Below are 26823 nucleotides of genomic sequence, written 5' to 3'. Positions count from 1 at the left end.
GAGAATAAGGGTCAGAGACCTACGGAGGACTTGGGAAGACTATGGTGAGAGGCAATCAGGTAGGACCTTACAGGTCATTGCAAACACTTTGTCTTTTATTCTCATTTTGGTGTGAAGTCATTGCAGGGTTTCTAGCAAACTGGGACTATCTGGCTTACGTTTTACTGTCCCAGACAGCAGACTGGAAGGCAATGTTCCAGTGTGCTTGCCTTGCCAAAAGCAACACGGGAACATGGGTGTTGATCTGGGAAGACCGAGTGGAGGTGGGGGAAGCAGGGGGCCATGCAGCTCCTGAGACCCAGAAAGGTGTGTATTCCAAGGAGCAGGGAGAAAGAACAATTCATGAAACAAGAAGAAATGATGAATCATAACTGTTGTGGTGATCATCTTCAAATAAATGAAAAGATCAAATCACCATGTTGTGTCAAAGAAACTAACACAGTGTTGCACGTCAATTAGACTTCAAAGACAAACTCATAGAAAAAGAAATCAGACTTGTGGTTACAGGGTGAGTACTTGTGGTAGTGGGTGAGGATTTGGATGAAGGTAGTCCAAAGGTACAAATTTTCTCCTTACGTCATGTTACCAAATAAGTTCTAGCGATGTAATGTACCACACGATATCATTAACACTGCTGTATATTTTATATGTTAAGACAGTAAATCCTATGAGTTCTCATCAGATGGGAAAAAAAAAAGATCACTTCAAATGCTTGGTCAAAAATAGACTGTGGAGTGGAGTATTAGAAGCAGAGAGACCTTTAAGACACTATTGTGGCAATACAGTGGTTTTTCAGACCAGTATGGGAACAGTAATGGTGGGGTGTGTGCTGTGTGCTAAGTCGCTTGAGTTGAGTCTGACTCTTTGTGACCCCATGGACTGTAGTTCACCAGGCTTCTCTGTCCATGGGATTCTCCAGGTAAGAATACTGGAGTGGGTTTCCATGCCCTCTTCCAGGGTATCTTCCAGACCCAGGGATCAAACCTGTGTCTCTTATGTCTCCTGCATTGCCAGGCAGGTTCTTTACCACTAGTACCACCTGGCAATGGTTGAGAACAGGTCAGATTCTGGAAATATTTTACAGCAGACACAGTAAGATTTCCTGACAAACAGGATGAGAAAAGACAGAATCAAAGGTGGCCTAGGAACTTGGAGTTGCCATTCATTGTGATGGCTCATATAATCACTTGTCTTGAAATATGTTTATTTCTGAAAAGTTTTATATATAAGAGCCTGAAATTTGGAGTTATATAGATCAGACTTCAGATACTGCTTGTTCATTTGCTGGATGTCTGACTCTGGGGAAATCACTGAACTTCTTAATTCTGAGTTTCCTCATCAGTGAATATGACAGTGTTAAGTAAAATGGGTTAAAAACACCAAATCCCAAGTTTTTTGTATAAAGTAAATGGGAAAATACATGCAAAGCATTTCACAAAATGCCTCATACCTAATAAATGCTTGTTAAATGAAATATATGCTTTACTATGATTCTTAGTATAATTACTTTTTAAATTTCATGTTTTAAATCTGCTACTGGGTTATATTCTTGAAAGAAGGCATCATCCTACTATTATTGCTATTGTCATTATTATTATTGTTTTTCTACAGAAACACACTGCCCTGTGTATAGAGGCAGCATATGCTCTCTCACTGCACTAATTGTGGCCTGGCTCACATGATGCTGTGGATGGGGAACCTGGCATCGAAAGGGACAAAAGATTCAAATGGCTGATTGGCCTTTTCATAGTCGCTTTTAAAGATGATAGAAATTATACATATTTTCCACTTTAGCCATGCGAGAATTTTAAACTTTAAGTCTGCAATATGTTGGCAGAATAACAAAAGTTGAATTTCCACTGCCCCATTTTTTTTTAACTCATATTCACTATGACCCCTTGTGGGTTTGTCCTGCTTGTCAATTCTTTCCTTTTACTCTATGTAATTTCATTTGATCTCTAAAGTATATCAAACTAGATATAAGAATTGCTGAAATGTGTTCTTGTTTTTAAAGGACCCTCTTTAAGTCATTTGAAATCTGCTCCTCTCTCCCAAGCTTGTAGCAATATTCTCCAACCTGGCATCATACGTAAACTTAATGAGCATTCACTCACTTTCATCATCCAGGTCACTGGGTCATTGATTCTAATTGCCCTTTGTGTTTTTAGAGTAAAGAGACTATTTCAATCCATCTTTTCCAGTCTTCCTATCTATGGATAGTATTTTCCGGTTTCCACTGCACATTTAGGATAAAAGTATCCTCATTTCCAGCTTATGATTAAAATGGAAAATTGGCTATTTCCCAGGATGTAACTTGTTCTCTTTCTCTTTTGTTTTGAAATACTAGTTTTCATGTTTTCTCTACCCATTCTAAAAACATATATGCAATTTTAGGAGTTTTATTTTTTTATTTTAACATTGGCCTTGAAACTATCCATATTTAACACTGTTTTCTTCAAAAGCACTCAGTTCTAAAATTCAAATCCAAAGAAATCAGTATCTGATTTATTGGTTCCTAATCTGTATTTCTCTATAATCTTGTCTACCCCTGTAATGCAGTTCTTATGTTTGGGAACACATGTAAGAATTAAAGATTTTAAAATTAAAAAATAATAATAATAATAATAAAAAAAAAAAATAAAAATAAAAATAAAAAAAAAAAAAGAAGTGATTTAAAGTACAATAAAATTACTATGCAGGGAAAATAACAATAAAACAGAAGTGGGAATACTTAGAATAATTATTAGGGAATAATTACAAGAGACGATGAGCCAACAGAGCACTGATATAATGAGAGGTTGACTGATGGCAGAGGTTAATGTAGCCTACTGACAGGGGTCTCCAGGGAGAAGAGCAGAGAAGAGAGGTGGCAAGAAGTCTTTATTAAGTGCCACCTACTACAATCAAAAGAAAAAAATGTTCTACATGCTACAAATCTAGTTGCTACAATCTTTACTGAAATGTCTAGATCTATCATATTATTTCCATCTCTCCCATACCTTCAGGAATATTCTTTCTGGAATACAATTTTAATTACGTTACTCCTATGCTTGAAACTCTTTATTAGTTCCTCTTGGCCTGATAGATAAAGTTCAGACTTCCTAGTGTTACATAACATGTCCTAAAAGTTCTCACCAGCTTATATCCTCAGCCTGCTGCTGCCCCAAACTCTCACTATGCTCTGGCCATACTGAACTCCTTGATGTTCCACTCATTCATCATTGCGTCCCTTTTCTGGGCTAATTTCACAGAACGCCCCTTTTTTGCCATTTTGTCACTCCTCTTACCCTTACCCTCATGACTCTATGTACCTTATTTATATTTCTGTCATAACTCCTAAGATTCTGAGGTTGGAACCCATTACTTTTATCTAGCCATCATTTGCTTTCATAACCCTACTTCAGGTGATCTGGGTGGACCTACCATTTATATGACTTATCTCTCCCACCAGAGGATGAGCGCATGACCCAGGCTCGCGAAGAGAACCTTCATAGGGACTGTCCATCCTATGCGCAGAGGACTGGCCAATAGAGCTCTGTCACTTAACAGAACAAATCACAGCTTTGGGGAGAGACACATGCAGATTCTGCTGTGATAGAGGCTCTTTCCTAAGCTCATTAGGATCACAGGTTCAAGGACTCTATCAGCCTCAACATTTTTATCACCCTAAGAATCATCCATAAATTAATCAAAGGCAAAGAGGAAGAAGTCAATGAAAAGAGATTTCTGATGCCATTGTTACCTAGATGTCCATCAGCAGATGAATGGATAAGAAAGCTGTGGTACATATACACAATGAAGTATTACTCAGCAGTTAAAAAGAATTCATTTGAATCAGTTCTGATGAGATGGATGAAACTGGAGCCGATTATACAGAGTGAAGTAAGCCAGAAAGAAAAATACCAATACAGAATACTAACACATATATATGGAATTTAGAAAGATGGCAATGACGACCCTGTATGCAAGACAGGAAAAAAGACACAGCTGTGTATAATGGACTTTTGGACTCAGAGGGAGAGGGAGAGGGTGGGATGATTTGGGAGAATGGCATTCTATCATGTATACTATCATGTAAGAATTGAATCGCCAGTCTATGTCTGACGCAGGATACAGCATGCTTGGGGCTGGTGCATGGGGATGACCCACAGAGATGTTATGGGGAGGGAGGTGGGAGGGGGGTTCATGTTTGGGAACACATGTAAGAATTAAAGATTTTAAAATTAAAATTAAAATAAATAAATAAATAAATAAAAAATAAAATGCCTGGATTCAATAACTTTTAAACATAACAACATCTGATATTAACAAGAGGTGGCAAGAATACACAGAAGAACTGTACAAAAATGATCTTCACAACCCAGATAATCACAATGGTGTGATCACTCACCTAGAGCCAGACATCCTGGAATGTGAAGTCAAGTGGGCCTTAACAAGCATCACTATAAACAAAGCGAGTTGAGGTGATGGAATTCCAGTGGAGCTATTTCAAAACCTAAAAGATGATGCTACGAAAGTGCTGCACTCAATATGCCAGCAAATTTGGAAAAGTCAACAGTGGCCACAGGACTGGAAAAGGTCAGTTTTCATTCCAATCCCAAAGAAAGGCAATGCCGACGAATGCTCAAACTACCGCACAATTGCACTCATCTCACACGCTAGTAAAGAGACGCTTAAAATTCTCCAAGCCAGCCTTCAGAAATACAAAACCATGAACTTCCAGATGTTCAAGCTGATTTTAGAAAAGGCAGAGAAACCAGAGATCAAATTGCCAACATCTGCTGGATCATCGAAAAAGCAGGAGAGTTCCAGGAAAACATCTATTTCTGCTTTATTGACTATGACAAAGCCTTTGACTGTGTGGATCACAGTAAACTGTGGAAAATTCTTCAAGAGATGGAAATACCAGACCACCTGACCTGCCTCTTGAGAAATCTGTATGCAGGTCAGGAAGCAACAGTTAGAACTGGACATGGAACAACAGACTGGATCCAAATAGGAAAAGGAATCCGTCAAGGCTGTATATTGTCACCCTGCTCATTTAACTTATATGCAGAGTACATCATGAGAAACGCTAGGTTGGAAGAAGCACAAGGTGGAATCAAGATTGCCAGGAGAAATATCAATAACTTCAGATATGCAGATGACACCACCCTTATGGTAGAAAGCGAAGAAAAACTAAAGAGCCTCTTGATGAAAGTGAAAGAGGAGAGTGAAAAAGTTGGCTTAAAGTTCAACATTCAGAAAACTTAGATTATGACATCCGGTCCCATCACTTCATGGCAAATAGATGAGGAAACACAGCGGAAACAGTGAGACACTTTATTTTGGGGGGCAGCAAAATCAATGCAGATGGAGACTGCAGCCATGAAATTAAAAGATGCTTACTCCTTAGAAGGAAAGTTATAACCAACCTGCTGCTGCTGCTGCTAAGTCGCTTCAGTCGTGTCCGACCGTGTGCGACCCCAGAGATGGCAGCCTACTAGGCTCCACCATCCCTGGTATTCTGCAGGCAAGAACACTGGAGTGGGTTGCCATTTCCTTCTCCAGTGCAGGAAAGTGAAAGTGAAAGAAGTCGCTCAGTCGTGTCCAACTATTTGCAACCCCATGGACTGCACCCCACCTGGCTCCTCCGTCCATGGGATTTTCCAGGCAAGAGTACTGGAGTGGGGTGCCACTGCCTTCTCCAATAACCAACCTAGACAGCATATTAAAAAGCAGAGACATTACTTTGCCAACAAAGGTCTATCTAATCAAGGCTACGGTTTTTCCAGTGGTCATGTATGGATGTGAGAGTTGGATTATAAAGAAAGCTGAGAACCAAAGAATTGATCCTTTTGAACTGCGGTGTTGGAGAAGACTCCTGAGAGTCCCTTGGAATGTAAGGAGTTCCAACTAGTCCATCCTAAAGGAGATCAGTCCTGGGTGTTCATTGGAAGGACTGATATCGAAGCTGAAACTCCAATACTTTGGCCACCTGATGCAAAGAGCTGATTCATTTGAAAAGACCCTGATGCTAAGAAAGATTGAGGGCAGAAGGAGAAGGGGATGACAGAGGATGAGATGGTCAGATGGCATCGCCGACTCAATGAACATGAGTTTGGGTGGACTCTGGGAGTTGGTATTGGACAGGGAGCCATGGCATGCTGCAGCTCACGGAGTTGCAAAGAGTCAGACATGACTGAGCGACTGAACTGAACTGAACAACATCTCAGACTTTCCAGTTATTCAGTCAACAAATTTTATTGCTTAAGATGATCTGAGTTATGTTTCTACATTTAAAATGGAGACATTGATGTTAACACCCAAATATTACTGCCTTGACTTATTTATTTGCTATTCCTCCTTTGTGTCTTGCATGCATGCGTGCTTAAGTCACTTTGGTTGTGTCTTACTGTTTGCAACATTATGGGCTGTAGCCCACCAAGCTCCTCTGTCCATGGGATTCTCCAGGCAAGAATATTGGAGTGGGTTGCCATGCCCTCCTCCAGGGGATCTTCCCGACCCAGGGGTCAAACCAGCATCTCCTGAAGTTCCTGCATTGCAGGTGGATTCTTTACTGCTGAGCCATGGGGGAAGCCTCTTTTGTGTCTTACTGACTGTAATATCCCTAACACTCAGGACACAGAGCCCAGAACATTACTTGGGGTTTACAAATGACTTTGGAATGAGTGCTCTAGCCAAGTATATTGTTCAAATATGATAGTGTTTAAGAATATTGGCTCTAGAATCTGATTTCCTGGGAAACATATCCTTGGATTGACCATGATCAATATCTTCATCTTTAAAGTGAGGATCATGGAAATAACAACCCCTAAAAGGGATTATGAGAATTAAATGCTAATGAAAATGTAGAGGTAATACACTGCCTAGCACAGAGAAAGCATTCGATACATGTTAACAGTCGATGTTATTTTTGGCTGTTCAGTTCAGTCCCTCAGTCCTGTCTGACTCTTTGGAACCGGATGAATTGCAGCACGCCAGTCATCCCTGTTCATTACCATCTCCCGAGGTTCACTCAGACTCACATCCATCGAGTCCTTGATGACATCCAGCCATCTCATCCTCGGTCGTCCCCTTCTCCTCCTGCCCCCAATCCCTCCCAGCATCAGAGTCTTTTCCAATGAGTCAACTCTTCGCATGAGGTGGCCAAAGTACTGGAGTTTCCGCTTTAGCGTCATTCCTTCCAAAGAACACTCAGGACTGATCTCCTTCAGAATGGACTGGTTGGATCTCCTTGCAGTCCAAGGGATTCTCAAGAGTCTTCTCCAACACCACAGTTCAAAAGCATCAATTCTTCAGTGCTCAGCCTTCTTCACAGTCCAACTCTCACATCCATACATGACCACTGGAAAAACCATAGCCTTGACTAGACGGACTTTAGTCGGCAAAGTAATATCTCTGCTTTTGAATATACTATCTAGGTTGGTCATAACCTTTCTTCCAAGGAGTAAGCGTCTTTTAATTTCATGGCTGCAGTCACCATCTGCAGTGATTTTGGAGCCCCCCAAAATAAAGTCTGACACTGTTTCTACTGTTTCCCCATCTATTTCCCATGAAGTGATCGGACCGGATGCCATGATCTTCGTTTTCTGAATGTTGAGCTTTAAGCCAACTTTTTCCTCTCTCCTCTTTCACTTTCATCAAGAGGCTCTTTAGTTCCTCTTCACTTTCTGTCATAAGGGTGGTGTCATCTGCATATCTGAGGTTATTGATATCTCTCCCAGCAATGATTCCAGCTTGTGTTTCTTCCAGTCCAACGTTTCTCATGATGTACTCTGCATATAAGTTAAATAAGCAGGGAGACAATATACAGCCTTGACGTACTCCTTTTCCTATTTGGAACCAGTCTGTTGTTCCATGTCCAGTTCTAACTATTGCTTCCTGACCTGCATACAGATTTCTCAAGAGGCAGGTTAGGTGGTCTGGTATTTCCATCTCTTTCAGAATTTTCCACAGTTTACTGTGATCCACACAGTCAAAGGCTTTGGCATAGTCAATAAAGCAGAAATAGATGCTTTTCTGGAACTCTCTTGCTTTTTCCATGATCCAGCGGAGGTTGGCAATTTGATCCCTGGTTCTTCTGCCTTTCCTAAAACCAGCTTGAACATCAGGGAGTTCACGGTTCACGTATTGCTGAAGCCTGGCTTGGAGAATTTTGAGCATTACTTTACTAGCATGTGAGATGAGTGCAATTGTGTAGTAATTTGAGCATTCTTTGGCATTGCCTTTCTTTGGAATTGGAATGAAAACTGACCTTTTCCAGTCCTGTGGCCACTGCTGACTTTTTCAGATTTGCTGGCATATTGAGTGCAGCACTTTCACAGCATCATCTTTCAGGATTTGAAACAGCTCAACTGGAATTCCATCGCCTCCACTAGCTTTGTTCATCATGATGCTTTCTAAGGCCCACTTGACTTCACATTCCAAGATGTCTGGCTCTAGATTAGTGATCACATCATCATGATTATCTGGGTCTTGAAGATCTATTTTGTACAGTTCTTCCGTGTATTCTTGCCACTTCTTCTTAATATCTTCTGCTTCTGTTAGATCCATACCATTTCTGTCCTTTATCGAGCCCATCTTTGCATGAAATGTTCCCTTGGTATCTCTAATTTTCTTGAAGAGATCTCTAGTCTTTCCCATTCTGTTGTTTGCCTCTATTTCTTTGCATTGATCGCTGAAGAAGGCTTTCTTATCTCTTCTTGCTATTCTTTGGAACTCTGTATTCAGATGCTTATATCTTTCCTTTTCTCCTTTGCTTTTTGCCCCTCTTCTTTTCACAGCTATTTGTAAGGCCTCCCCAGACAGCTATTTTGCTTTTTGGCATTTCTTTTCCATGGGGATGGTCTTGATCCCTGTCTTCTGTACAATGTCACGAACCTCATTCCATAGTTCATCAGGCACTCTATCTATCAGATCTAGGCCCTTAAATCTATTTCTCACTTCCACTGTATAATCATAAGGGATTTGATTTAGGTCATACCTGAATGGTCTAGCGGTTTTCCCTACTTTGTTCAATTTGAGTCTGAATTTGGCAATAAGGAGTTCATGATCTGAGCCACAGTCAGCTCCTGGTCTTGTTTTTGTTGACTGTATAGAGCTTCTCCATCTTTGGGTGCAAAGAATGTAATCATCTGATTTCAGAGTTGCCCATCTGGTGATGTCCATGTGTAGAGTCTTCTCTTGTGTTGTTGGAAGAGGGTGTTTGCTATGAGCAGTGCATTTTCTTGGCAAAATTCTATTAGTCTTTGCCCTGCTTCATTCCGCATTCCAAGGCCAAATTTGCCTGTTACTCCAGGTGTTTCCTGACTTCCTACGTTTGCATTCCAGTCCCCTATAATGAAAAGGACATCTATTTTGGGTGTTAGTTCTAAAAGGTCTTGTAGGTCTTCATAAAACCGTTCAACTTCAGTTTCTTCAGTGTTACTGGTTGGGGCATGGACTTGGATAACTGTGATATTGAATGGTTTGCCTTGGAGACGAACAGAGTCAGTAATATCTGTCATACACACCCTGGAATGACACAGTACATCATTCCATCCACAGAGTTAAGTTGGTTATTGTATATTACCCACATACTAACTTGCTTATAGAATGGGCCTGAGAGAAGCCAAACTGGAGAACTAGTCTAAAGCATTGAAAATACATGAAGGCCTGATATAAAGATTAGCGAACCAAAGCCTGTGAGATTACAGCCAGATTTTTCTGAGCTTCATTTTTCCAGATTCACATTGAAGATTATTTTTCAGACATGCCAGCAGGTACCTGGCCCATGTTTTTTTTACTACATTTTTAGAAGTTTGATTTGACATCATGTGGGTGAATCCAAACAATGAGCACCCATCAAAAAAGCATGATGAACAAGTAGACAGAAAATCAATAAGGATGTAGAGGACTTGAACAATTCCATCAGCTAAGTTGACCTAACTGGCATTTATAAAACATTTCAGCCAAAAGTGGGATACACATTCTTTTGAAGTGCAAACAGTACGTTTACCAACAGAGACCAAATTCTAGGCCATGAGATAAGCCTCAACATATTTAAGAAGATTCAAGTCATACAAAATATACTTCTGTGACCACAACAGAATTAAATAAGAAATGAAAACAGAAAATTTTCTGGAAAAACTTCAAACAACCCATGGATAAATTACTAAATCAAATGGGAAATAATACCATAAAGTGAATGAAAATGAAATCTCTATCTATCACAAGCTGGAGAATGCCCTAAGCAGTACACTTTAAGAGGAAATTGATAAAATAAACACCTGAACTATAACAGATGAAAGGTCTCCAACTAATGAGCTCAGTTTGTGGCGTTAAGAAACTAGAAAAAAAGAACAAACTAAATCCAAAGTATATAAAAGAAGGAAATAATTAGAGAGGAAATCTATGACATAGAAAGTAAGACCAGAAATCAATTAAATAAATAGCAGATTTTTTTCAGAATAAAATGTGTAAACTTCTAGCTAGACTAATCAGGAGAATAGACAAAAATTAATAGTATCTGGAATAAAAGAGGTGATATTATACGATATTAAAAGAATAATAAAAGAATATAACATGTAAATGTTTATGCCAATAAAATAAATATATTAGGTAAAATGAGCCCAAAAGTATCTTACTAAGAGAAAATAAAAAGGCCCTAAATTAGTGGAAAAGTGTATGCTATTCATGGATCACTCGATACTGCTAAGGTGTCAATGCTCCCAAATTTTTATATAAATACAGTGCAATCCCTGTAATTATAGCAGAATTTAAAATAAATTTCAAAACATTCTAAAATTCACATAGAAATTCAAGAAATCAAGAATAACCAAAAGAACTTTTAAAAAGAAGGACAAAATTGGAGGACTAACAATAATTTCACTGCTTATTAAAAACTACAGTCATCAAGATTATGTGGTACTGGCACCAAGATAAATAAATATATCAATAGAACAAAATAAACAGTCCAGAAAAAAGACCCACACATAGATAGCTCACTGATTTCAACAAATGTGAAAAGGCAATTCATTTCAAGAAATGATTCCTGAAAAAAATGAATATCGATATTCAATAAAAAGGAAAACATTCAATTCAAACTTCATACTATATTTAAAAATTGACTCGATTAAAAAATAGAGTATAGATCTAAATATAAACTGAAAACTAAAAAACCTCTAAGAAAAAACAAAAGAATAACCTTCATGGCCTTAACTATGACAACAAGAGCACTATCAATTAAAAAATATGGTAAAATGAACTTAAAATGAAAATAGTTTGCTTTTAGAAAGATACTGCTATGAAAATAAAGAGAAGGTCACAAATTAGGAAAGCCATTATTTTATATCATGTATATGATAAACTATATTCAGAGTATAAAGAATTCTCAAAACTCAATAATAAGAAAAAATTCCAAGAGGAGAAGGGGTCAGCAGAGGATGAGATGGTTGGATGGCATCACTGACTTGATGGACATGAGTTTGAGCAAGCTCTGGGAGTCGGTGATGGACAGGGAAGCCTGGTGTGCTGCTTTTCATGGGATTGCAGAGTCAGATATGACTGAGTGACTGAACTGAACTGAATTGAATCCAGTCTAAAAAATGGGCAAAGAATTTGAACTGACACTTTACCAAGGAAGATACATAAAAGAAAATATGCAAAGGAAAAAATGGTCAATATCATCAGTCATTAGGGGAATGTAAATTAATAATCACAATGAGATGCCATTATAATATCTAAAATTAAGCAAACTGATTATATCTAGTTTGTGTTGGTGAAGATGTGGGAAAAAGTAGAACTCTGATACACTTTTGATGAGACTTTACCTTGGTACAGTGGTTCAACTACTTTGTAAAACAGTTCAGCAGTATCATAAAACATTAAATATACCTACTGCTGCTGCTGCTAAGTCACTTCAGTCGTGTCCGACTCTGTGTGACCCCATAGACGGCAGCCCACCAGGCTCCCCCATCCCTGGGATTCTCTAGGCAAGAATACTGGAGTGGGTTGCCATTTCCTTCTCCAATGCATGAAAGTGAAAAATCAAAGTGAAGTCGCTCAGTCGTGTCCAACTCTTAGCAACCCCATGGACTGCAGCCTACCAGGCTTCTCTGTCCATGGGATTTTCCAGGCAAGAGTACTGGAATGGGGTGCCATTGCCTTCTCCATTAATCATCTAAATATTGCTGGTAATCACCCAAGAGAGGCAAAATGCACACAAAGACTTGAAAAAATATTCATAGTAGCTTTATTTGTAACAGCTCCAAGCTAGAAAAATCCAAATATCCCCGTGAATGAACAAATTATATTACATCCATGTATTCTACAACATGAATTGTACCTCAAAATCATGATATTGGGTGAAACAAAGTCAGACAAGAAAAGAGTGTATACTGCATAATTCTATTTATACAAAACTCTAGAAAATACAAATTAATCTACAGTGAAAAGTTGATCAATGGAAGAGTGAGGAGGGATGAGAGGAGGAATTACAAAGAGGCCTGAGGAAACTTTTGATGAATGAGTCCACTAACTTGATTGTGGTGATATTTTCACTGTGTATACATATGTTAGAACATATAAATTGTACATTTTAAGCATTATAGTTCATTGCATGTTAATTATTTCTCAATACACTTATTACAAAGAAAATGTTTTCCTTGAGAACTCTTCATTGAAAATGGATAGATCCTATCATCAATTAAAAGCACAGTAAGGACAGCATTTTCAGTGATACTTAAGCATAATGACACAGGACTAGAATGAAGACAACCCCTCTCAATGATGAAAAGCTAAAAGCCTTTCCTCTCAGATCACGAATAAGACAAGGATGCCCACTCTTGCTATTTCTACTCAACGTGGTACTGGGAGTCTAAGTCATAGCAACTAGATGAGAAAAAAATTAAATAGATAAAAGCCTTAAACTAGAAAGGAAGAAGTAAAATTATCTCTGTTTATAGATGGCATGGTATTCTATATTGAAAACCCTAAAGACTTCACACACACAAAAATGGTTACAACTAATGAATTAATTCACTGGAACTGCAAGATACAAAGTCAACATATAGAAATTAGCTGTTTTCCTAAACACTAACAATGAGCTATCTGAAAGAGAAACTAAGAAAGCAATCCCATTTAGAATAGCATCAAAACCAATAAAATACTTATAAATAAACTGAACCAAGGAAGTAAAAGATTATACACTGAGAACTATGAGATATTGGTGAAAATAACTGAAGAAGACACAAATAAATGGAAAGATATCCTGTGATCTTAGATTGAAAAATTAATACTGTGAAAATCTCCATACTACTGAAAATGATCTACAAATACAATCCCTATTAAAATTCCATTTTTCACAGAAATAGACAAAAATTATCCTAAAATTTGTATGGAGCCATAAAAGACCCCAAATAGCAAAAGTTAACCTGAGAAAGAAGAACAAACTTGGAAGCATCATCATTCCTGATTTTGAGCCATATACAAAGATACAAGTAATCAAAGCAGCATGGTACTGGCAACAGGTACATGGAACCAGTGGAGCAGAACAAAGATTCCAGATATGAGTCATAAATATGTGATGAACTGATTCTTGACAAGAGCACTAAGAACACACAAAGGAGAAAGATTAGTAACTTCCATGAATGATGTTGGTAAAACTGGACATCTAGATGCATAAGAAGGAAACTGGACTCTTCTCTTACACCACTCAAAAAAATGAACTTGAAATGGGTCACAAACTGAAATGTAAGACGAGAAACCATAAAACTCCTAGAAGAAAATATAGGGGGGAGAGATGCTTGACATTGGTCTTGCATGCATGCTATGTCACTTCAGTCATGTTTGACTCTTTGAGACCTATGGACTGTAGCCCACCAGGCTCCTCTGTCCATGGAATTCTCCAGGCAAGAATACTGGAGTGAGTCACCATGCCCTCCTCCAGAGGATCTTCCTAACCCAGGTGTCAGAGCCACGTTTCTTGTCTCCTGAATTGGCTGGCATATTCTTCACCACTAGCACCACCTGGGAAGCCCAATATTGATCTAAGCAATGATTAATCAGATAAGAGACTAAGAGCACAGCCAATAAAAGTCAAAGTAAACAAACTGAACTACATCAAACTGAAGAGCTTTGTCACAGCAAAGCAAATAATCAACAAATTGAAAAGACAACCTGAAGAATGAGAGAAAACATTAGCAAATCACATATCTGATAAGGGGTTAATACCCAAATTACATGTAAAAAACTCATACAACTCAATTGCAAAAATAATAATAATAATAAAATTTAAAAATGAGCAAAGGACCTGAATAGACATTTTTCTAACAAAGACATACAAATGTCCATTAGTTATATGAAAAAATGCTCTACATCATTAATCATCACCAAAATGCAAATCAAAACCACAAGATATCACTTCATACCTGTGATGGCTTTTATCAAAAAAGCAAAAGATAACACATGTTAACAAGGATTTGAAGAAAAGAGAATGCTTATGTAGTATTAGTGGGAATGTAAATTGGTACAGCCATTGCAGAAAACACTATGGAGGTTCCTAAAGATATCAGAAATCAGACAACCATATAATCTTGCGGTCCCACTCCTATATATTCAAAGGAATTTAAACCAGCATCTTCAGGAGATATCTGCACACCCATGTTCCTTTGTTCCTTTCAGCATGTTCTATAATAACCAAGATATAAAAACAATCTAAATGTCTTTCAACAGATGAATGGGTTAAGAAAATATGATATATATATAATTAAATTTTATTCAGTAATAAAAAGAAAGCAATCCTACCATTTTTGACTACATGGATTAACCTGGAGGTCATTATGCTAACTAAAATAAGTCAGAGAAAGACAAATATTAATACATATGTTATGTGTTAAGCATATATAAAATCTAAAAAAAAAAAAAAGCCAATTTCATAGAAACCGAGAATAGAATGGTGGTTTCCAACGGCTACGGGAAAGGGGAAATTGGGCGATATAAGTCAAACTACAAATTTTCACTTATAAGAAGAATAAATTCTAATACTCTAATGTATGGCACTGTGACCACAGTTAATAATGCAATGTTATATACTTGAAAGTTGCAGAGATAGATCTTAAGCATCCTCACTTCCCACTCCCCAAAAATGTTAGGTGAGGTGACATTTGTTTTAATTATCTTGATCTTGGCAACCACTTCACAATGTATATGTATATCAAGTCATCACACTGTCTACTTTAATTGTACACAATTATATTTATCAGCTATTTCTCAAAAATAATTAAAAATAAAGATACATGGCTAGAGGCAAATAAGCCAGCGTCCTTTCTGATGATGGTCCTGAGGATCCTGGCTCAGTTTGCTCTTGATCACATTTGTAAATTGATAAGCCTTTGCACCAAATGTAGAGAGGGTAAAATAATAATCATTGTGAATTCCTTCCTTCCTACTGTTTTGAGTCTTAGCCTTCTTGATTAAATTCAAAATTACTCAAATATATGAAATCTGGAATAAATGTTAACTTACATGTAAAAGCACATGTATTAACATATTTAATCAAAATAATATTTTCCTAATATTATCATACAGAATTTAAATTGGTATTTTGGAATTGGTAGTTAGGTGGGAAAAAACTAGACATGTCTCCAAATTTGTCTCAAGCTAAGTTAATGAATTTTCTGCATTATATTTTAGGAATCAATATAGATGAATGATCCAAATTTCCAAAAGCTAGCCCAAAATATCATATGTAAAAATTTATATATACTTTATTTATTTAATTTGTAAAATATATACATTAACACTACATACTTTAAATATGGTTATACACTTTCACTTATTTTTATAAAGCATCAAAAATATCCTTTTTGAGCCAATGCAATGATCAGTGACTTCAAAAACATATTTTTTAAAACAATTGGCATCTTTACATATTATAGCAAACAATATTAACTAATAATCATTGACACAGTAATTTCCTGGGTGTAAACCCAAATATCCAAATTAGTGCACCAAAGAATTCTGGTGAATCATTATTAGATCTCTAGTCATAAAGAGAATAACTTGTTTTTCAGAAAGAATGTTACCAACTTATATTCAAACTTAAACATTATTAAATCAATAAAGTATACAGAAATTCCAATAAATGCAATCCAATCTACACCAAAGACAAAGTAAAATTTAAAATTATTTTAACAAGTATTAAATGGCTGTTAAGTTTTTAACGGGCTTCCCTTGTAGCTCAGCTGGTAAAGAATCCACCTGCAAAGTGGGAGACCTGGGTTCAATCCCTGGGTTGGGAAGATCCCCTGGAGAAGGAAAAGGCTACTTACTCCAGTATTCTGGCCTGGAGAATTCCATGGACTGTATAATACATTGGATCACAGAGTCAGACACAACTGAGTGACTTTCATTTCCACTTCAAGTGTTTAACACTGAGATATAGGTGCTTATGTTAAAATTAGAAAAACTAAAGGATAGAGATATAAGGAAAAATCCTAAGACAAGTAACAATGGAAAAAAATTCATAATATATCTTATTTCTACAGATGTCTAGTCATTGGTCCAAAATCTTTGCCATTCAAAGTCTATTCTTTAAGATTTCACTTATTATTATTTATTTATTATTTATTATTATCCAGGAAACATGGTTAATTCCCCAAATCATCCTTAAATAATGTTTATAAAACACATATGTCATCTCACTGCCTATACCTGTTTGTACCAGCCAATCAAAAAGTATTAGGGGCACAGGTGGGAAATAATTTGTCACTACATAGGTCAGCTGTCTTATTAATAACAATAAAACTTGACATTTACATAATGCCATCTGTACAGCCACTTCATATCAAGACTTCAAACATTTATCTCATTAATACTTCCAATATTTCTATGCATTATTTGGCAAATATTTTACTGGTTTATAAAGCAAAACCCTAACTCATAAAATGACATGAACCTAGTGACTATATTTTCTCACAATCCATTTCTATCCGCCAAAAAGAAGAGAAAAATATATATCTGGCATGAAAGAATTTGGCCAGGAGAGTGAAATACCCAATTGGCAATTGGGTCTTATCTATTCCCACCTTTTTATATGCGATCCAGTCAAACACCCTGTCAATGTCTGTTGCCCGTAGCACTTCCTGTGATACTGGATGGGAACTGGCCAAGCCATCAAGCAGCATCACTTCATGTAGAACATCCGTCAGAAACCTTTGTTTTTCCTGCAATACAGTAGGTGGAACAACATCACAGGTGATTCGTGGTTATGACAGAATATGGGTGACAATATGAACTGAATGTTCAGTGTGTTGCTGAATTGATGATGCTCATCAGCCTACTAGATAAGACTTAACTACAAAGAGAAACCAGTAAATAAAATGCCTCTTAAGTCACTCTAAAATAAAAGTGGCTGATTTGAGCACAACATGAAACAAAACCAATGAGCTACAAGAGGCCCTAAATAGATGCAAACAATGGACTCTGTTTTAACAGTGGTTAAAGAAAATTTGGAGAGTGGGCACATAAATGAAATTGACTCAGCTTGCTTACGGGCTTCCCTGGTGGCTCAGATGGTAAAGAACTGGACCACAGTGAGGGAGAGCTGGATTCAACCCCTGGGTTGGGAAGATCCCCTGGAGGAGGGCAAGGCAACCCACTGCAGCATTCTTGCCTGGAGAATTCCCGTGGACAGAGGAGCCTGGTGGACTACAGTCTATGGGGTCCCAAAGAGTTGGACATGACTGAGTGACTAAGCATACACAGCATGTTTATATGTTCTGCAGGGTCAAATCTAAAATTCCAGTCCCAAATAACCATTCTAAAGTTAATTCAATACAAGAATAATAACTAAATCTCAGAATTCCAATACTATGTGTTATTTCTAGTCCATTCAACAACCATTCTCTTTCTCTTCCTACCTCCACTCTCTCTGTCTCGCTTATTCTCTCTCTAATACACACATGCATACACTTGTTTTCTAAAAGAACTTCAGGACACAACCACAAATAATGAGGCATTATTTACAACAAATTGTAATATCTCTGGATGTGATATGTGAATTCAGAAAGTAGAGAGCCATAGGTATTAAAAATTCATTACCCCCCAATGTTCATTGCAGCACTGTTTATAATAGCCAGGACATGGAAACAACCTAGATGTCCATCAGCAGATGAATGGATAAGAAAGCTGTGGTACATATACACAATGGAGTATTAGCCATTAAAAAGAATACATTTGAATCAGTTCTAATGAGGTGGATGAAACTGGAGCCGATCATACAGAGTGAAGTAAGCCAGAAAGAAAAACACCAATACAGTATACTAACACATATATATGGAATTTAGAAAGATGGTAACGATAACCCTGTATGCGAGACAGCAAAAGAGACACAGATGTATAGAACAGTCTTTTGGACTCTGTGGGAAAGGAAGAGGGTGGGATGATTTGGGAGAATGGCATTAAAGTATGTATAATATCATGTAAGAAATGAATCGCCAGTCTAGGTTCGATGCAGGAGACAGGATGCTTGGGGCTGGTGCACTGGGATGACCCAGAGAGATGGTATGGGGAGGGAGGAGAGAGGGGGGTTCAGGATTGGGAACACGTGTACACCCGTGGCGGATTCATGTTGATGTATGGCAAAACCAATACAGTATTGTAAAGTAAAGTAAAATAAAAAATTTTTAAAAAGTAAAAAAAAAAATTCATTACCATAAAACTTGTGAAACTAGACAAAACTGTGTCTTGTTGAGACATCAGTATTTGCTTTAATAAAAGCTGATTTGCTGTGTTAGAAATAAACTGTAAAAAAAAAAAGAAAAAGAAGTGTTTCTCTGTTGTTTTTGCTTTAAGAAGTTTGCTTTAAAGAAACAGCTTGGGTTCTGTCAACAAAAATGCTGGCAGTTATCAGTCCTCCTAGCCTACTGCCTTCATTGAGGAGGAGGAGAGAAAAAAGAAGTTGCAAGAGATAACGAGAGCTAAATAGCCCCTGGATAGTTGGGACCTGAGGAGTATCATTACAGAGATTAAAGACTGCAGTGCTTTAATTGCTCTAGCTAATTCTGAACTCATTCCTGGAGCCTCCAAATTTTGGGCCAGCAGATAAATTGCTTTATTTCTGAGTGAGCTGTAATTTCAAGCTGAGACTACACCAATTCTGGATTTTAAAAATTGGAAATGGAGAATAAATAAATATACTAAGAAAAGAATCGTTAACTAAGCATATGTGTTAATAACCATATTAATTTAAATCTGGCTTTAAAAACAATAATCATCACTTGCTCAATAATTTAGCATGTTTAATCAATTTAACTAGTCATCCAAGTATCACTGTAAGGTTTATTTTCTAATAGCTTATTTTTAAAGCCTGTGGACTTTATATTTAATTTCTTTGGCCCTTATTTTTCATCTAAGAATTTCATATCAGTGCTCCATCAAAAAGGGCTGTGTTACAGTGACTGAACCAAAAGTCACTCTGATTCCCAGAAGAATATTTCAGACCCTAAGAGACTACAGTAAAAAATACAAACTGATAATGAATTAAGTGACAAGTATTACACAAAAAAATACTGTATCTCTTCTGAGTTCCTAATTCAAGATGAACTGAGGAAAGTGAAATTGGACCTTGTGATTTAAAAATTTGAATTAAAAAACTGGCATTTATATTGCCCATTTTAAGTCCACAAAAAGCAAAGACAAGATCTCAGACAAATGGCCTAGATTTAGAGGATAAGAGAAATTCATATATTTCCAAAACAAGAATTTTAAGCAGATAGGCAATCTTGTTGCTCATTTAATTTTAAAATGCACATTAAAGCTATTTGATACTGGTATTAATGAGGAATTATGGAATATATAATGATACTTCAACTTGACAACTGAGCATTTTTATTTATAAAACCTACTAACTGAAGATGTGATGTCCATTCTGAAGATCAAATAATACACAACTCTTCAAATAATAATTATTGCTCCATTACATCACTCAAACATCTGATCAAAAATCACAGTACAAAATGAAAACCTTAACAGAATGATTTATTTTAACCTTAATTTTTAACATTTAGAAATAATAAATACATATTAGTCAATATCAAAATTTAGTAAACATAACTTGGTTTGCTGGAAATGACATTTTGTTAAATGGTATAAAGTAAATGACCATGTAATTATAAAAATTAAATCTAAGATAACTTTCAAAAATGGAGATCCAACCAGTCCATCCTAAAGGAAGTCAGTCTTGAATATTCATTGGAAAGACTGATGCTGAATACTTTGCTCCAATACCCCAAGACTGATGCTCCAATACTTCAGCCACCTGACCCTGTTGCTGAGAAAGGTTGAAGGCGAGGAGAAGGGAACGACAGGATGAGATGGTTGGATGGCATCACCGACTCAACGGACGTGAGTCTGAGTAAACTCCAGGAGTTGGTGATGGACAGGGAGGCCTGGCGTGCTGCAGTCCATGGGTCACAAAGAGTTGGACATGACTGAACAACTGAACTGCACTGAACTGAATTGAAACTATATTATATATTTATATAGTAATGATGATATATTACTTCATGCTTCTGGAGAAAAATAAAAACAAATCTTTGGTCAGTAGAACTGCAAAAGGGAGGGTTTAAATTGAGCAGTGTTGAGTCGTTAGCAAAAAATTCATCTCTAAATTTTTGGAGAGAATGATACTGTCTGATTGAGAAAGGCGGCATTGAAAGAGATTAAGATTTTAATCTGGAATCAAGATTGCTGGGAGAAATATCCATAATCTCAGATATGCAGACAACACCACCCTTATAGCAGAGAGTGAAGAAGAACTCAAGAGTCTCTTGATGAAAATGAAAGAGGGGTGAAAAAGTTGGCTTAAAACTCAACATTCAAAAACCTAATGTCATGGCCTCTGGTCCCATCACTTCACGGCAAATAGATGGGCAAACAAAGGAAACAGTGACAGATTTTATTTTGAGGGGCTCCAAAAGCAATGCAGATGTGACTGCAGCCATGAAATTAAAAGACATTTACTCCTTCGAAGGAAAGTTATGACCAACCTAGATAGCATATTAAAAAGCAGAGACATTAATTTCCCAACAAAGATCTGTCTAGTCAAAGCTATGGTTTTTCCAGTGGTCATGTATGGATGTGAGAGCTGGACTATAAATAAAGCTGAGCACCAAAGAATTGATATTTTTGAAACTGTGGTGTTGGAGAAGACTCTTGAGAGTCCCTTGGACTGCAGGGAGACCAAATCAGTCAATCCTAAAAGAAATCAGTCCTGAATATTCACTGGAAGGGCTGATGCTGAAGCTGAAACTCCAATATTTTGGCCACCTGATGCAAAGAACTGACTCATTGGACAAGACCCTGATGCTGGGAAAAATTGAAGGCAGGAAGAAAAGGGGATGACAGAGGATGAGATGGTTGGACGGCATTACTGACTCCATGAGCATGAGTTTGTGTGAGCTCTGAGAGTTGGTGATGGACAGGGAAGCCTGGTGTGCTGCAGTTCACGGGGTCTCAAAGAGCTGGACACAACTGAGCAGTGAACTGAACTGAAAAGAGATTAAAAGAGAGAAGGAAAAAAGGAAAAAGAAAATCCTGGCAAAAGACATTCACAAAGCTCAGAAGAGAGAATAACTTGAGGGGGGGAAAGGAAAAATTTCTAAAAGGAAAAAGGAAAATTGCAAATGCAATTTAACAAAACTACAAAGAGTTTCCAAGAGAGAAGGTGTTAATTTTTTTATAAAAGATCCATGTCACTATAAAATAAGAAATATTTTTACTTTGTCAGTCCCTGGCAAGGGCCCTCCCTCCTTCACCCTCTTATCAACGACAAAAGCAGCTACAGCAAAAATTTCTAATAGCAGTCAATTGCTTACTGTTGATGTGAGACTGTGAAAGTTTAAAAATAAAGCAAAAGAAATCCTTGGTTTTATGTGAAATAAAAGAACAAACAAAAGTTAGCCACAGTGAATGAAATAATAGTTTTCTCTCATAGACTAGAAATGCTAAAAAATTTTGAGACAAAAACACAGTAAAGTATAATTATTGATGGAAAGCTTAATGGAAAATGTAGAAGTGAGTATGATCCTTGAAGTAATTTAAAGTTGTGTGCATGTGTGTGTGTTTGTGTGCAGGGAAAAATATATTCAAGGTGTATAGTCAATAGTTTTTATTTTACTCGATATTTTAAAGACACTGTGATAGCCCATTCTACAACTTTTAAAATGCAGAACAATAGGCAAAATGAAAAACTTGAAAATCTGTTAACAAGAAGTTATTGTTAGCAGTAACAATAAATCCTACCATTCTGATACAGATACTTCTTAGAGATGTTACTTTCAGGCCTAAACTTAAACAGTCCCAATAATACTGAATATGTGTATCAATTTGTGCTGAACTATTTTCAAAAATATATTGCACTTGAATTTTTAAAGAACAGTGTAAAAGCCTTTCAGAAAAGTAAGCACAGAGTTGAGAATAACACGTGGAAAAGAAGGTCATTATTATTTTATTCATACATTCACTTAACAACTAAGTTAAATTCCTATACAATGCCACATACTGAACTGTGTTTTGGGAATAAATACATGACTAACATCTCATCCACAACCTTAAAGAACTCAAAACCAGAGAAAGATAACAGCTAACTGCATTATAATACGATGGGTGTTATAAAACATGAAGTATGAAATTATTAATTAGTTCAGAAAAGGCTTCACAGAGGAGGTGACATTAAAGTGGGCTGTTGAAGGATGAAAGTCTACTCAGATGAATGGGGAAAGCAACTTAAAAGGGCAAATCCAGGCAGAGGAAACATGGAGAAAAAAAAGCGAGTCCGTGTGAATCCTAAGATATCAGGTTGAAGGTTTGGTCTCAATAAATAGGCAGTAGCGGCATAGTGACATAATAAAAGCAGTGTCTCAGGAAAATTAATTTATCTGAGGTATACAGAGTGCCTGACATACGTAGAAATGAGAGGCAGGAATTGGTTATTGCACTGAGGGATATGTGATGATGTATTAGAGCAGGCGTTACTGAAGGACTTTTGAATCTGAGAGAGACTTTGAATGAATGACCAAGTGACACTGATGCCTTGGTCCCTAGGGGGTAAAGAGGAGGTCCCAATGAATAACTATACAGAATGATTTGATGGCTTTTTAAAAGATTTTAGATTGACAGAATAAAGGTAGGGGGCATGTGACTGACAGAAATGAAGGAGTGGATAAAGTGTGCTTTGGAGGGTGAGCTAAAAAGATCCGTTTTAGACATGCTGCAAGGACTGCGACAGTGAACTTTTAGAAAGCAATGTGCCACAGGCAATGCAATGTAAAAGCCAGGTCTAAGATACAGGGCAAGGCCTAAACAACTTTTGGCAATAAATAGCAATCTGCATAAAAAATGTAAATAAGTCTCAGAAAGAACCAACTCTTTTTAAAATTTTTTCTTACAATACTAACATTTCATATACCAATATTTAGTAGTATATGTGGAACAAGTTATTAAGAATTCTTATCATCAGATACACTTGAGAAAATTAATTCCTTGATATAAGACTCTTGAGAGTCCCTTGGACTGCAAGGAGATCCAACCAGTCCATTCTGAAGGAGATCAGTCCTGGGTGTTCTTTGGAAGGAATGGTGCTAAAGCTGAAACTCCAGTACTTTGGCCACCTCATGTGAAGAGTTGACTCATTGGAAAAGACTCTGATGCTGGGAGGGATTGGGAGCAGGAGGAGAAGGGGACAACAGAGGATGAGATGGCTGGATGGCATCACCAACTTGATGGATGTGAGTTTGAGTGAACTCCAGGAGTTGGTGATGGCGTGCTATGATTCATGGTGTCGCAAAGAGTCAGACACGACTGAGTGGCTGAACTGAACTGAACTGAACTGATCCCCAAATCAAGGCTTCTGCCTGAATATGTCAAGATCTGAATATGCCTGATCTAGTCATAGGCATAGTGATGGTGGGAAGTTCCTCTGAAGAAAGGCTGACTAATTTTAGTGAACAGCAATACCAGACAGACATTTTTCCTCATTATCAGAAAGGAAAGAAAAAAAAATCAAATAATCTGAATTGAAATCAAAGAAAGTCAGCTATATCAAAATAGACAAAGAGATGAGAGCCAATTCAAGACGTGACGAAGTGCTTATAGGCAAAAAAGAGTGGGAAAAAATTCTCTAGGCAGACATGGGTTACATCAGAGCAGTCACAAGGACTCAATTTTATTTTTTTAATTTAATCTTTATTAAAATGATTTTAATGCTTATTTTTTAAATGATTTGAAATGTTGTGTTAGTTTCTGCTGTACAGCAAAGTGAATTAGTTATGTATAATCTCTTTTAGATTCTTTTCCTATACGTGTCATTACAGATTATTGAGTAGTGTTCCTGCACTATATGGTAGGTGCTTCCTAGTTATTTATTTTAAATGTAGTAGTATGTATGTGTCCCCCATTGTATCCCCCTTACCTCCTGGTAGCCAAAACTTTGTTTTCTCCCTATGACTCTGTTCTGTGAATAAGTTTAGTTGTGCCATTTTTTAGATTTCACATATCTGGAGGATAGATCTGAAATAAATGGCTTTTTCATTATTCCTGGGAGAAAAGATGGGAACACTGCTAGAAAGTTGATGACAGAGTCCTAGACTGGAAAAAAAAATATCTGCCATTCACTAACTGTCTGGCCACAAGCTAGTTACTCAGTCTTTTCACAACTCAGCACACTCATTTGTAAACATGCGTGGTTGTGAAGATTGAATAAGATTTGTTCTACAAATACTTGTTGAGCACCTGCCATATCCCATGTGGTATACCCGGTTCTGAGCATAAAAAGAAAGACACGAATTCAACTTCAGAGATTCTATACTAGTAGAATGAGAGACAAAGATGAAACAAATATTAATAACACCTGCTGTATATACAAATGGAAATAGGTTCAGAATATGACGTGACCTCACAGAGAAGGTGTCATTGGTCTGCCTGGAAGAAGGAAGGAAAGCTTCTGAACTAATAGTTTGAGTTGAATCTTTAAGGATGATTGGAGTTTTCCAGAATATAGTAGAAAAGGGTATTTTGGACAGAAAAAAAAAATCTGGTATATGGGGAAAGTCATGGAGATTTGAAACAGCCTGGCCTGTTTGGGGAGCTCCAGAGCTCTCAGTGGCAGAAGGCAGGGAGTACAATGGGCAAACAAACAGCGATTAGTACAGAGAGACACACAAGAACAAAATCAAGATCCTCAATGCCAAGTTAGGAAACTAGAATTAAGACGTGACATCATCAAACCTACATTTAGAGAGATGACTATGAATACTGGAAGGTGGACTGGAGGGAGAAGCAACTCAAAACAAAATAGGGCCATATTGCAGAATCACACACAAACAGCACGAGGCACGGGCTTTATCTCTGTGATCACAAAGTATCTACAATTTAGTTCCATTTTGTGATGACCAGTGGTGAAAAACATGGTATTTACTTTCAAATTCCAGAATGTGTGAATCAAATATAGGTTTAGACATAAATATAGACCTAGGCATAGATATTTAGATATGTATGTAGATACACATATAGATAACCAAATAGATACAAGCATTTCCTTTTTCAGTGTTTTCATTTGTTTATTTAAAGCAATGTTTTATTCCAGGTTTAATGTTGACAATAATCTCTTGAACATAAATAAAGGCATTTCTCCAATCCATAGTGTCAAATGAACAAGAATATCTGACAAAAATCATTTGAACAATACAATATAATTCCATTCGTGTTTACTGAGGGCTTTGTATATGCAACCTTCATGTGTCAGAAGCTGGGGAAACAAATGCATTTGGGGCACAATTCCTAGCTCCAAGCAACTCCCTTTATGATGGGGAAAATAAATACATGTACAACACATTAGTGCTATTTGATGGGTAAAGTATTAGCAGCCAAGCAAAGTACTATATGGATCAAAATAAACTGTGGAAAATTCTGAAAGAGATGGGAATACCAGACCACCTGACCTGCCTTTTGAGAAACCTATATGCAGGTCAGGAAGCAACAGTTAGAACTGGACATGGAACAACAGACTGGTTCCAAATAGGAAAAGGAGTACATCAAGGCTGAATATTGTCACCCTGCTTATTTAACTTATATGCAGAGTACATCATGAGAAATGCTGGGCTGGAAGAAGCACAAGCTGGAATCAAGATTGCCAGGAGAAATATCAATAACCTCAGATATGCAGATGACACCACCCTTATGGCAGAAAGTGAAGAAGAACTGAAAAGCCTCGTGATGAAAGTGAAAGAGAAGAGTGAAAAAGTTGGCAGAAAACTTAAGATCATGGCATCTGGTCCCATCACTTCATGGGAAACAGATGCGGAAACAGTGGCAACGGTGGCTGACTTTATTTTGGGGGGCTCCAAAATCCCTGCAGATGGTGACTGCAGCCATGAAATTAAAAGACACTTACTCCTTGGAAGGAAAGTTATGACCAACCTAGACAGCATATTAAAAAGCAGAGATATCACTTTGCCAACAAAGGTCCATCTAGTCAAGGCTACGGTTTTTCCAGTGGTCATGTATGGATGTGAGAGTTGGACTATAAAGAAAGCTGAGAACTGAAGAATTGATGCCTTTGAACTGTGGTGTTGGAGAAGACTCTTGCGAGTCCCTTGGACTGCAAGGAGATCCAACCAGTCCATTCTAAAGATCAGTCCTGGGTGTTCATTAGAAGGACTGATGTTGAAGCTGAAACTCCAATACTTTGGCCACCTCATGTGAAAAGTTGACTCATTTGAAAAGACCTTGATGCTGGGAAAGATTTAGGACAGGAGGAGAAGGGGACGACAGAGGATGAGA

General features: G+C 37.3%; 1 protein-coding gene across 1 annotated transcript in view; it reads right to left on the bottom strand.

Annotated features, from left to right (window-relative positions):
- The window catches only part of TRHDE (thyrotropin releasing hormone degrading enzyme), a 457777-nt gene that overhangs the window by 166695 nt on the left and 264259 nt on the right, over positions 1-26823 (bottom strand). Inside the window, exon 6 of the mRNA XM_052640844.1 lies at positions 17070-17207. Within this exon, the coding sequence (XP_052496804.1) occupies positions 17070-17207 (138 nt within the window). The remainder of the gene's footprint in view (positions 1-17069; positions 17208-26823) is intronic.

This window comes from Budorcas taxicolor, chromosome 5 (assembly GCF_023091745.1).
Source record: "Budorcas taxicolor isolate Tak-1 chromosome 5, Takin1.1, whole genome shotgun sequence".
Classification (NCBI taxonomy): Eukaryota; Metazoa; Chordata; class Mammalia; order Artiodactyla; family Bovidae; genus Budorcas; species Budorcas taxicolor.
This window is presented reverse-complemented; position numbering and strand designations above follow the sequence as displayed.